We start from the raw sequence: 13,224 nt of genomic DNA on the forward strand, positions 1-13,224 counted from the left end.
CTTACACAAACACATCAATATATGGCAGTGATCCATTGTTCCCTTCCCCCAGTCCTGCTGACCATTATTCTATTCTCTGCTTTGAGCATGATTATTATAGATAATTTATATAAATGGAATCATACAGTATTTATTCTTCTATGACTAGATTATTTCACTTAATGTTCTTCAGGTTCATCCATGTTGTTGCAAATGGCAGGATTTCCTTCTTTTTTTTTAAGGCCAAATAATATTTCATTGTGTGTATATACCTCATATTCTTTATCTGTTTATTGGTCAATGGACATGTGGGTTGTTTTAATGTCTTGACTATTTTAAATACTGCTGCAATAAACATGAGAGGGCAAATATCTCTTTAAACCTCTTCAGTTCAAAATATGAGAGGGTGGATATAGCTTCAACTCTCATATATATAAATAAATATATATATATATACACACACACACACACACACACACACACACATACACACACATATATACACAAATATATATACAAATTTTTAAAAATTCATATATATATATATGAATTCATATATATATATATATATATATACATACATAAAATAAAAAAAATTTTTTTCTCCAGAAGTAGTAATTGCTAAACCAAATGTAGTTTTAATTTATTTTTTGGAGAAATCTTCATAATTATTTCCATATTATTTGCACAATTTATATTCCCACTAACAGTGTTCAAAGACTAAAATTTATCCACGTCTTTGCCAAAACTTGTCATTGAAAATAGCCATGGTATATTTTTGCTATATGCTTGGTAAATTAATTAAGTGTTATGTCTCAGGATTATATTGTTATACCTCAAGATTTTTTTCTCTGTAAATTTGAATTCACCTATTTTTATAAATTAGAGATGATGGTCGCTGTCTTTGAAAATAGGCATAATCATTGTGCTTATAGACATTTTGTCTGAACATGTTTTTCTTTCAATTTAGCTTTATTATATTTGTTGTGTGTGCCACAAAACTGTCAACTTTCCTTGTCAATTTTATTGTTCCTATTATAAACTCTCATCTAATCCTTTACTTTAAAAAATTATCAAAAATAAAATAACCATAGCCATTTTAAATATTTCATCTTGTAGAAATAGTGTTTGTTGTCATCTTACTCTGCCACTTCCTGAGAGAGCTTGCAATCAGTTACAGGATAGATGCTTCATTTTTAACAACACCAACAAATAATACTAATTACAAAAAAGGCTGCTAAGAACCCTCATGGATAAGGACTAAACCAGATATTTATTCTAGGTTACAGGATTTTGATGGCATCACTTACACAACTTTGAAATCATACCGGTCATTTCAGGTGGACGAGTTGGAATAATAACTACTGTTATACCTATTTCCCAAAGTTAATTAATCCTGTTGAGGATTTTGGTTCCTTTTTTGACTAAATTTTAGAATTTTGTCTTGTATGTGCTTATTTTTTTTACCACATACACAATGGGGTGCATTATAGGAGAAATAAGAAAATGATTTTTGGCCATGAGTACATAGATGGCTTTGGGGAACCTTCAGGCAACTCTGTAAAGTATAGACAGACAGATCATGGGTGTCAAGAAGAAGATCACAGCACAGAGATGGGAAACACTATGAGATGCAATGCTTAGTACAGTTTTCAGAATCAACATGTAAGAAAGGAGATTAAGGAGAAAATCAAGTCTCATGTTGGAAAGAACCATAAAGAGTTCTACTGATTCTAGAGTTGGAGTAAGAGGGCTTTAGGATATCAGGAGGCAGGCAGTAGAAATGAGAAAGTACATTGGAGCACCAGAAGCATAGCCTCCTTGAGAGGATTCGAAGGGGCACTTGTGCAATCATGGCTTGCGCTACATTGACCAGATTTATCTTTGCAATTACTTTATTGCTAAGGATGGAAGAATAGTGCAATAGACAAGATATGGTCAAAAAATAATCAAAGGCCATTGTCAGTTTATAGCAGACTCAAAATCCTGGAAGGTGTGAATAAAAAACATTTGGGTGAAGCAAGCAGAGAAACAAGCATCCAGCCGGAAGACCCTCACTATTGTAGGGAAGGCGAAGAGAGACAGACCCAGCTCAGAGGCAGTTAGCATAGCCCAAATGGGGTACATAAGCACACAGAGGGTTTGTTCCTGCCAGATAAGAGCCATGATGGTCATATTGGCCACCAAGGTAAGAAAGAACATGGTACAAATAGGTATGGAGATCCAGATATGAACAGCTTCCAGCTCAGGTAGGTGGGTCAACAGGAAGAATATCAAGTTGGTACTGTTGAAAGGAGACATGATGCCAAAACTGCATGCCTTTCCTGGAATAAAATGCATTGTCTTAGAGACATGTTGAAATTTGACTTGAGCGTTTAATTGAATATTTATGATATCTCATTTTAAATGCTGTTTGCTAACAGATAACCTCTGAGCCTCTAGACTAGAAAATAAGATCTTTTTTCTTCCAAATTCCCAGGTATTATAAGTAAACCAAGGAAAATTAATTTAAAAACAACCTTTCATTTAATTTACATGTCATTTAATTGATACATAAATTTCTTTCAAACATTTATGCAAATGCATGCTTGTTATTGTAATTATAGTAGCATATCATTTTAGAGAATTTCTTACTGCCTTTTCAACCTTATACATATTTTGCAGACCTACTCAAACTGTATATCATGAACACACTTTAATATTCTAATATTTCTGAAGTGAGATGCGTGAAGAAGTTGAAAATAAACAGAAACTTTTGCATTAATGTGACATTATTCATCAGTGTTTCTTTAATTGAACAATAATGATTATTAGTGTACAACAATAAAGTTATTGTATTTTTTATTTCATCCTTCTTAAACATAATTTTAGTTATATTTTACAAACAATTATTATGTGATTGAAAAAAATTTAAATGTACTTTTACTACATAGTTTATAAAATGTGGTTACATTCATTGTTGAACATAAGCATATTCCATTTATTAAAATAATGTATTATAATAAAATCATCTGTGAGATACATTGAGGATTAATGGGAAGTGCCAACTTCACTAAGATGTTAGAAACATTCATAATGAAGAAAGTTTTGTTTAAGACTGGTGTTGAAATTCGAAACTAAGCAATTTGTCAAAACTTAGAGTGATGTAAAGGCTGGCATATATGTGTAAAAATATATTGAATCATCTAGTTTTAGAAGTGGCAATCAGTAGCTGCAGTTGAGGCTGGAGAGAAGGGCATACATAAGAAAATGGAAAGCTTTCAAAAACATGTTAATAACTTGGCCTTTATCACATAATTGATTGTAATCCACTTAAATATTTTAACTTAAATATTTAAATTAAAAACAGACAATATTTCAGTAAGATCTGTCATGCAATATGGGGATTATGAATTGGATCAAGACAATAAACAAAATACCATTATCTTCTTGACAGACAAGAAGGAAATACCTCAACCCTCACAAAAACATACTGTTAAATAATGACATATTTCCCAGAGGGAAGCTGACAGATAAAAGAGGAAGAGAGAAGCAGGGCATCATTTCTGTTAAGACCATACTTGACTACTTGCGCAAGTTTCACCTGCCCTTAAATATCTTATGTACTGCAGACCTTATCTGTTTAGTTTTTAGGTTATAAACCAAGGGGTTAAGGATAGGGGTCAAGAAGAGGAAGAGATTGGCCATGGTGACATGGAGAAGAGGAGATGTGAATTTACCAAACCTATGAATTAGAGCCAGCACAATAAGTGGTACATAAAAAACGGAGACAGTGAAAATGTGGGAAACACAAGTATTAAGTGCCTTGAGCTTGCCGTCTTTGGAGGCAATACCCAGCACTGTTTTCAAAATCAGGATGTATGAAATGACAATGAGCATAGAGTCAACTCCAAAGGAGCAGAGGACAAGGAATAACCCAAAAATGATGTTGACTTTGACAGGGCCACAGGCCAGCTTCATAACATCGGGGTGATAGCAGTAACAATGAGATAGAATAATATCTTTGCAAAAGGACAATCGCTTGAGCAGGATTGGCAAGGGTGCCATCAAAACTACACCCCTAACTATGGCTGCCAGCCCCATCCCAATAACCCTAGGAAGGGTTAAGACCACAGTGTAATGCAGTGGGTTTTGAATGGCTACAAATCGATCAAAGGCCATGGCCAGCAAAATGGCTGATTCTATGGAGGAGAAGGTATGGATGAAGAACATCTGTGTTAGGCAAGAGTGGAACTCAATCTCTCTGTGATTTAGGAGAAAGATATTGAGCACTGTAGGTAGGGTTGATAAAGACAGACCCATATCTGTGGCTGCCAGCATAGACAGGAAGATGTACTGAGGCTCATGAAGACTGGAGGTGGTTTTGATAACAAAGAGGATAGTGAAGTTCCCTAGGAGGGCAATTACATACATGACACACAGTGGGATAGAGATCCATATTTGTACAGCCTCCAGTCCAGGAATGCCTGTTAGAAGAAGAACAGGTGGCTGGAACCAGCTATTGTTTATAAATCCCATAATGATATTTCTTGAGATTCAGTCCAGATTAGCTTCTAAATATTCCTATTGAAAGAAGGGCATACATTTTAAAATAGGAAGACATATCCATATAACACTATTGGACAGTACTAATCCTAGGAATCTTTATATCATGGATTGATCCTAAGAATGTTTCCAAACTTATTTGAATAACTACCTAAAATTAAGGTAATAGAAAACTGTATTAATTAATTAATTAATTAATTAATTAATTGTTAATCCTCACCCAGGGATTTTTTTATTGATTTTCAGATAGAGTGGAAGGGAGAGAGAGAGAGAAACACTGATGTGAGAGATACACATTGACTGGTTACCTCCTGCATGACCACAACCAGGGCCAGGAATTGAACCTGAAAACCAAGTACGTACCCTTGACCAGGAATAGAACCCACAAATCTGGTCTGCAGGCCAGTGATGCTCTAATTGCTGAACCAAATTGGCCAGGCTGATACTGCTTTTAAAATGGAAGAGCTACTAGAGTTATTTTGGTTTATAACACTCTAATAATTGAACAAGTGGCAACAAAATTAAGAACAACATTTTGTTTTTATCCAATGCTTAGAAAAATTTTATTCTGTAAACTTTTTCTATTTCATTTTTTAAAAATTATGTTTTTATTGCCTTCAGAGAAAGGAAGGGAGAGGGAGATAGAGATAGAAACATTAACAAAAGAGAAACATTAATCGGTTGTTTCCTGCACACTCCTTACTGGGGATCAGGTCTCCAAACTGGGCATGTGCCCTGACCAGGAATCAAACTGGTGACCTCCAGGTTCATGGGATGAGGCTCATCCAACTGAGCCACACAGGCTAGGCACTTTTTTTTATTTCTTAATTTATATAATTATGTTTGCATCTATTTTTATTTTGAATCACCTTACCTGAACCTCTAAAAGAAGTCTCTGCACTTTACCCATATCCAAATTTTACCTAATAATATTCAAACATCTGAGAACATGAGCATTTTTCCTGTTATTTATATGCAGAGATAAAGCACAGGATATCTTAATAACCCACATGAACCCCAAGGCATTAAAAAGTTTATGTGATACCATTTATACAATTAATTTCTAGGTTGTTTAATATGTTCTTTTAAATTAATAAATTAATTTTTTAAAATACAAAAAAGTAATAAAATCATTAAAGTGGATATTGTCATTATCTCTTAGCTGGTGCTAGAATAGTATCATACATTAACGAATAATTCATTCCTTAAACACAATTCAAAATATCTTTATTTCAATAAGTAAATACACACTATGATATAGTAAATACCAATTTCTAGAAAGTATATTAAGATAGCATAATTGAAAAAAAGGGTGTTAGCACATGAGTCTTTATTTTATAAAAAGGGTAGGAAGAGATTATATATGATTAGTTAAATATAGTTATATTTAAATGTATTGTTTAAAATTGTAAGCAAAAACAAAAAGTGATGTAACTACATTTGGACATGAGGAATTAGGAAGAAGAGAGGTAATATAACTGACCTTATCTGGACAAACATGAAATCAAAACCCAATATCTTTTTAAAATCATAGTATTTGAAAATATTAGTATTTTAAAATACTGCCAAAATAAGAACACCAGAAAAAACAAAAACATTTTTTTTTATCTTCACTCAAGGAGATTTTTCCATTTTTTGTTCAGATAGAGTGGGGGGGGGGGGGAGAGAGAGAGAGAAACATCGACACGTAAGGGACACATTGAGTGGTTGCAACCCGCACGACCCAACCAGAGCTGGGGACAAACTGCAACTGAGGTACACCCCCTAGCGGGAACCGAACAGGCCCACGCTCCAACTGCTGAGCCAAACCAGCCAGGGCACAGAAACAAAAATTAATGAAAGATATCTTCTCAAGTAAACAGCTAGAAACTGGCGCCAGGCAAACTGCTCGACCATTGTCTGGCTTGCTCAGCCTAGACTCCCACCCTGTTCCGGGAACCGCCTGTCCCGGGCTTGTAGACTAACTCCCATCCTGCTCTTATGGACTCACATTCCAGAGGCTCCCATGCATAGCTCCAGCAAGGTCAAACCCTAACAGACAAATCTCAGCTGCACCGGGCAGATATAAAAAGCACAAACCCAGCAGCACGGCTTCTAGGACTCGACCCCCGGAGTCTGTGAACCCGCCCGGAGTGTACCCAATAAAGCCTGATCCCTGTTTATTCAGCTGTTTGGCTCTCCAGTCTCTTCTCTGTTTTTCAGCAGCGCCCCTGATTCCTTACACCAGCCAGGGCACAAAAACAAAAATGAATGAAAGGTATCTTCTCAATAAACAGCTAGAAACTGGGAAGAATAGGATCAAAGGTTAATATATTTTTTTGCCCTAAACCCAAATTAAAAGTATCATGCAGTTTTAAAACCATATAAATGTAAACAAACAAAATTATATTTTATAGATGTAAATATATCTTTGAAGAGTAAATCTCAGATGTGTCAAAAAGTACCTAGGTTCATCTACTGATGTGCAGACCATGCTTGTTCAGTCGTTCATTCACGTGGTGTTGGCAGTGAATGTCCTGGATATCCAACCACATTCTTGCATAGTATGCTTAGTAAAGAGCATTTCACAAAGCATATCTTTTGAGCTGTTACTGAGTCAGCCCCTCATAAACAGGACTCCTAATAAGAAGACCAACTTTTTAAGAACTTAGAATGCTAAGGTGTTTTTATTTATTTTTAGTTGTTCATGTGGAGTATGAGAGTCACTCAGATTGAGGAAAAAGAAAAAAGAAGACTATCATGGTTCATAATAGACTGGGGCATCCAAATATATCACAGACACCACTCACATTCAGTTACTCAACACACTGCATCTCATAGGACTCTCTTATAAACATAAACTTCTGATCTACAACACACCATGCATCTTGTTTAGACACACACATACATACACTATAGGTTTGTATATACACATGTAACCAGCTTTCCTCCCTTTGCTTTAACTATCTTCCAGAATATCTTGGGATTTATTCTCCTCTATTGTATACCCCTTTACCCTTTTGTTTTTGTCACTGATCCAATCAGTGCGACCTCCAAAAGCATCAATGCCCCCTGCAACCACTCATGTAAAACTCAAGCATATATTTAGGTCATATTATTGCCCATCATGTTTTTCATACTTCTTGTGCCTATATGTCTAGCCTTTTCCAAAAAGAATGTCTTTTGTTTCAACTAACTTAATTTTTTTCTAGTCACTTTCCACTCTAGCCAAGTGGGTTGTTTAACACTACCATGTAAAAATCATTTCAATGTCAGATTATTTGTACATGCCCTGATATAATCTCAAATGTGATCATGCTTTATCTCGACAGATAGTAATCAAATTTACTGATTAAAAATAATTCTATATCTAACATTCTACAAAATTTTTCCATGACTATTTCATATTAGAATAATTCTTCAGCCACTAAATCTCTACAAAATATTCTGCTTTTTTTCTTACACTTGTCACTTACCACACATGATTTTATATTATCTTCCATCTGTTACTTGAATGAGTTTTCCTTATCCAATTTGACTGTAAATACCTTTAATATTGGGTTTTCATCCTTCACATAATCACACAGTTAAGAGAGTTTAATAGTATTTCGATATAGAAAAAAATATAATGAATTTTGCTTAAACAAACAAATTACTTATTTAGAGATTCCCACTATAGCAAATAGTTTCTGACCCCTAGCAAAGATTTAAAACTCACCAGTAATCCAGACTTCCTTTTAAACTGATGTAAAAAATATTTTGGGAAGGAGTCATCCTTTCTACTAAGACTTAATTAGAACTGAAGAGTAGATGCCACTAAATTTGAAAGGAGAGCAAGAATTATGTATGATCAGAGAGAAAGAATATATAATTCTGGTGTTTCTCAATGTGCGCAGTTCCCAGTTATCCTCGTGCTGGGTTTCCAGTGTGATCTGTGCTGAATTATTCATTCTAACCAGAAAGATATTTTACAGACTATTTCTGGAGATCCTAAAGAAACTTAACTATTCCAATTAAGTAGGTTCCACATTCAACCCACTGAAAAATCCTTTTAAAACATATAATTTATCCAGTCATGCTCCAGAACCCAATACAAAACCTTGGTCTCTCACATATGTACTGTGAATGCCTGTCAGTTAACCTTGAACTCCAGAGAACTCTTCATGACTCTTCAATTAAGCTTCTGTACTCTCACCTTTCCCCAACTCTCTGTTTTAGTTCCTTTCTAAGGACACTGTGCTTCCACCACTTTCATTGTGAATCTACGGAAAACTGCTGTTCAGCAGCTGCTAAAGATGGTGCTGCCTGTTATTTTAAATAAAATAAATTAAACACTTATTCTATATGTTTTGTAAACTATCCATGAAACCAGCATCTATAGTATGGGTCAACAAGTGAATGCAGCAGCACAATTCTCTTTCAGTGTAACCCTCCTTGGCATAGACAGATAATGGATGGCTTCTTATGAGATGTTAGAAACCTCTCATAGAGGTATCTGCCTGGCACCAACCAGAGTTAATTATAGCAATAGAGAATCATAGATGTGCCAGAGGGAGGTTATTAAAGTATTCTCATGAGATAGTGGTTTCAATGTGCTACATGTGAGACTTCACAAAAACAAATTATTCGGAAGCAAAGACATACCAAACCTCCTTTTCCCAACACTCCAGAGTCCTTACAATTGATCACACATCCAAGCATGAAACCAGTTGAATTGTTACTGTTCACCATAAATATATGATGAGCATTCTTTAGAAATGATCTTTCCTAAGTGACTCTTAATCATTCAGGTTTAGTTTTGATTATTTTAGAGGTCAGTCATTTGAAAATATAATTATTTACTTTTTTTGAGAAGCTGAATGTTGGAAACTATTTTTTTTTATAACCATTGTTATACATGTACATTATAGTATTGTTTCACAACACTGTGATGCTGTAATTTTTTGAGTGGTATAGGATAATTTATGTTAGACTGAGTTAGCATGACCTCATTACAAGTTTTGGTTTTCTCCTTTCTTTCTGTAAAGCTGTTACTTCTAAGTTATTTTTTCTCTCCTTTTAAGGTTTTATTATATCTTCCCTGTGACTAACTTTTTTCTCTCTTTTCAAAGTATTAATCTTTATTTCCTACTTTATTAGGAAGCCTAGGATGGTACCAAGTATAGAAAGACATCCAACATCTACTTGATCAATGAAGGATAAATGGTAATGAGAATTTTTGTTTTTGTTCAAAATGGAGTAAGACAGATTAAATTTACCTTTCAATCCAAAATAATTAGATCAAATGTATAAAGCAACAGTTTTCAAGATGATGACTATCTTGCAACAAAGAACTATAATCCCCAAGAGACATCAAAACATACAAAATAAATCCTGCAATTGCCTTAGCTCCCTGTTTTGAGAAAGTTTCCAAGCCATCATAGTAGAAACCCAGACACAGCTCATGAACTCCCTGAGTGGAGGAACAATGCCTGAGAACCAAGAAGACCAAAGTTTTTAGAGTGCATTGGACAGAGTATAGGAGAAGAGATAACTAAGAGCACAAAGAGAGAGTCTTGGAAGTTTGCAGAGGGTCCCTACAAAGGTTCTGACACCAATTACAATGTGGGGAGTAGAGAGGTTTCCCACACCACCAAAGAGGAATTCTTCAACAATTCGATTCAATTCTGACACTTTCTACCTGGAGATTACATTAGATTTCGTAGAAAGAGCTCAATCCCACAAAACCAATCTCCACTTAAGGTTTTAGTTTGCAAGCCCATATTGTTACCTGTGTCTCTGACCAACTGGGCACAGATCAGAGATTCCCCTTTCCCTCTCTCCCCTCCCCCACAACTCTGAACCAGGGGTTCAAAAGAAACACCAATTGCAAGTTCAGGTCGTTACCTGTATTTCTGACTCACTGGTTATAACTTAGAAGTTCCCATTACCCTCTCCTTGGGTTTAATTAATTTGCTTTAGAAGCTTACAGAACTCAGGAAACTTATGCTCAAAAAATTATGAATTTATTCCAAAGGATAAAAAAATGTGAATCAAGCCCTGGCCAGTTTGACTCAGCGGTTAGAGCGTCGGCCTGCGGTCCAGAGAGACCCGGGTTCGGTTCCCGCTAAGGGCGCATACTTCGGTTGCAGTTTGTCCCTGGCCCTGGTTGGTCGTGCGGGTGGCAGCCACTCGATGTGTCCCTTCACGTCGATGTTTCTCACTCTCTCTCCCTTTCTCTCTCTCCCTCCCTCTCTATCTGTACAAAAAAATGGAAAAATATCCTCAGGTGAGGATAAAAAAAAAAAAAATGTGAATCAACAGCCAGATGAAGTGATGAATGTGTCAAGTTCCTGGAAAAGGAGCTTATGTTCTTGTGGAATTTGGGGCTCCAAATAGTTGCATATGGAAGTGTTATGGTTCTCCAACCTGGAAGCTCTCCACCCCCCCCCTTTTTTATGGAGGTTTCATTACATAGTCATGACAGATTAAGATATTGATTCAATCTCTAACCCCTCATCCCAGAAATGAAGAGAAATGAGGGAGTAGAACTCAAAGTCCCACCCTTTGAATACGTGGTTGGTTTTGCTGGCAAACAGTCCCTATTTTTAGATGCTTTCTAAAAGTCACATCAGCCCTAGCAGGTTTGGCTCAGTGGTTGGAGCGTCAGGTCTTGGACCAATGAGTCATGGGTTTGATTCCAGTCAAGGGCATGTACCTCGGTTGCAGCTCATCCCCAGCCCTGATTGGGGTCATTCGGGAGGCAACCAGTCAATGTGTACCTCTCATGTCGATGATCCTCCCCCCCTCTTACTCTATCTGAAGATAAATAGAAAAATATCCTTGGGTGAGGATTAAAAAAAAAAAAAAAAGAAACCTATTCGCTCTTACCATAGTAGCCTTCTTCTCTCCCCTTTTAAGAAAAAAAAGTCACATCATTAACATAAACCCAGTTTTAGTATAAAAATGGACTTGTTAGAAATAAGAAGCAACACTCATTTCACCCTTATGGCTCTATAGTGATTTCAGGAGCTGAGGATAAAAGACCAAATGTAACAGCAGATGTTTCAATTGTTATGGTCACTCAGAAAATTTTAAGGTTTGGGGAGCTGTGAGGCAGGAATCAAGAGTGAGGATAAAATAAATGAAAAATATATTTGGTCAGCTGAAAGACCAAATACATATTTCTTATGAATCACAATACTGAAGCCTCCCTCACATATTTATCAAGGTACTGAATGGTGCATGTGGGTAAAAAAAAAACTGAATGAGGTCAAAGAAATAACCATGAAAGTATAAAAGGAATCAGGCTTAATATTCACACATGATCTGAATAAGTGTCTGTTCCCAATCAGAATGAAATAGCTCATAGTTCATGGGGTATTAGGCAGAAAATTTAGAAAAACAAGTCCCAGTAGTGGGTAGTAATTAATAATTGGTTTTAGGTTAAATGCTGTGTGGTCATACCTGATAAATCTTAAACACAAGAACTTGAGGATCAAACTGTTTCTGGGTAATTTAAATGTGTTATCACAACAAAATTTAAGAATATTTACAGGGTTTCTGGTTAAGAGGGTAGCATAGGTTAATGTGGTACTCAAATCCTCCCACAACCACATCACAATTACAACTAAACTACCAAACAATCATCATTCAGAAGCACCCTAAATCTAGCTGAACAAAAGTCCTACAACCAAGGATATACTGAAGAAGCCATATTGAGACTGGTAGGAGGGACAGAGATAAGGAACGCGTTGATCCCACATCTGCATGTGGCAGGAAAAATAACAGAAGGAGTATATTAAATGAAGAGGTATCCCCTGAGGAACAAGGGGTTCTAGTTCCACACCAGGCTCCCAAACCAGGGTTCCAGCATTAGAAAAAATCCACACAACTTCTGGCTGTAAAAACTACTGGGGATTGTGGTTGAGTGAGACTAAACTCTTCTGGAGTCCCTGTAAGGGCTTACAGGGCCCATGCTCAGACTTACTCAGACTTACTCAGACTTACTTACTCTGAGTCTAGCACTAGGGCACCAGAAACATGCAGAATGGAATTGAGTTGTCTGTCATTGGAGTGAGAGCTGGAAGTGCAGCTTTCTCCCATAGAGAAGTGATAGAAGAGGCCATTGTTTCTTGTCTGAGTCCTCCTTCCACTGAGCCAGTAGGTGGAAGCCATATCTGAGTTTCCATCAACCTGGCTAACACATTACATTCAGCCTTGGTGATTCCCTGAGATTCCACCCCACCCAACTTGCAAGACCAATCCAAGCTATTTCCAGTGTCTTTTCCATACAGAAGGCCTCTCTTGGTTCATGCTTCAGACTTTCTTAAAATTTCTCAAACAAGCAGAAACTATACTCAGCATGCTGCATACCTCTTGCTAAGTGGTTCCAGGGCCAGACACTTGTGGCAATTGGACTTGGTATGCAACTTGGACTCTCCTGGGTACCTCCAAGCCCAGCACAAATATCAGTCATCTGCAGATCACTTTGTAGCTCATGCTGGTGGCCCCAGGAAGGGCACAGGTAGTGGCTGACCTTGGCCTGTACCTCCAGGGAGGCCCCAGAGCCAGAAAACCCAGTGGACAGATTCAGACCACATTGAAGCACCACTCAACCTCCTCCAAAAACAATACACTCTAGAGGAAAACTCAGCTGGCACCAAGGCTCCTTGGGTTTGGCTCCTGCAAAGATTGTCTCCCACATGGTCATAGCCAGTTCTTGCAACCAATTGGCCTGAA

The 13,224-nt window shown here is 36.7% G+C and overlaps 1 protein-coding gene and 1 pseudogene across 1 annotated transcript; both read right to left on the reverse strand.

Moving 5' to 3' along the window:
* Positions 1–1,369: 1,369 nt before the first annotated feature.
* Positions 1,370–2,280, reverse strand: LOC118628574 (annotated as a pseudogene).
* A 1,278-nt stretch (positions 2,281–3,558) lies between these two features.
* Positions 3,559–4,497, reverse strand: LOC118628575 (olfactory receptor 51A4-like). The gene has a single exon (XM_036259556.1). It carries the CDS (start codon positions 4,495–4,497, stop codon positions 3,559–3,561), a length of 939 nt encoding a protein of 312 aa, XP_036115449.1.
* Positions 4,498–13,224: the final 8,727 nt, after the last annotated feature.

The sequence above is a fragment of the Molossus molossus genome, unplaced genomic scaffold (genome assembly GCF_014108415.1).
Source record: "Molossus molossus isolate mMolMol1 unplaced genomic scaffold, mMolMol1.p scaffold_m16_p_13, whole genome shotgun sequence".
Taxonomy (NCBI): Eukaryota; Metazoa; Chordata; class Mammalia; order Chiroptera; family Molossidae; genus Molossus; species Molossus molossus.

Coding starts and splice junctions, on each gene's coding strand:
- LOC118628575 (XM_036259556.1), bottom strand. CDS start 4,497: ATGGGATTTATAAACAATAGCTGGTTCCAGCCACCTGTTCTTCTTCTA.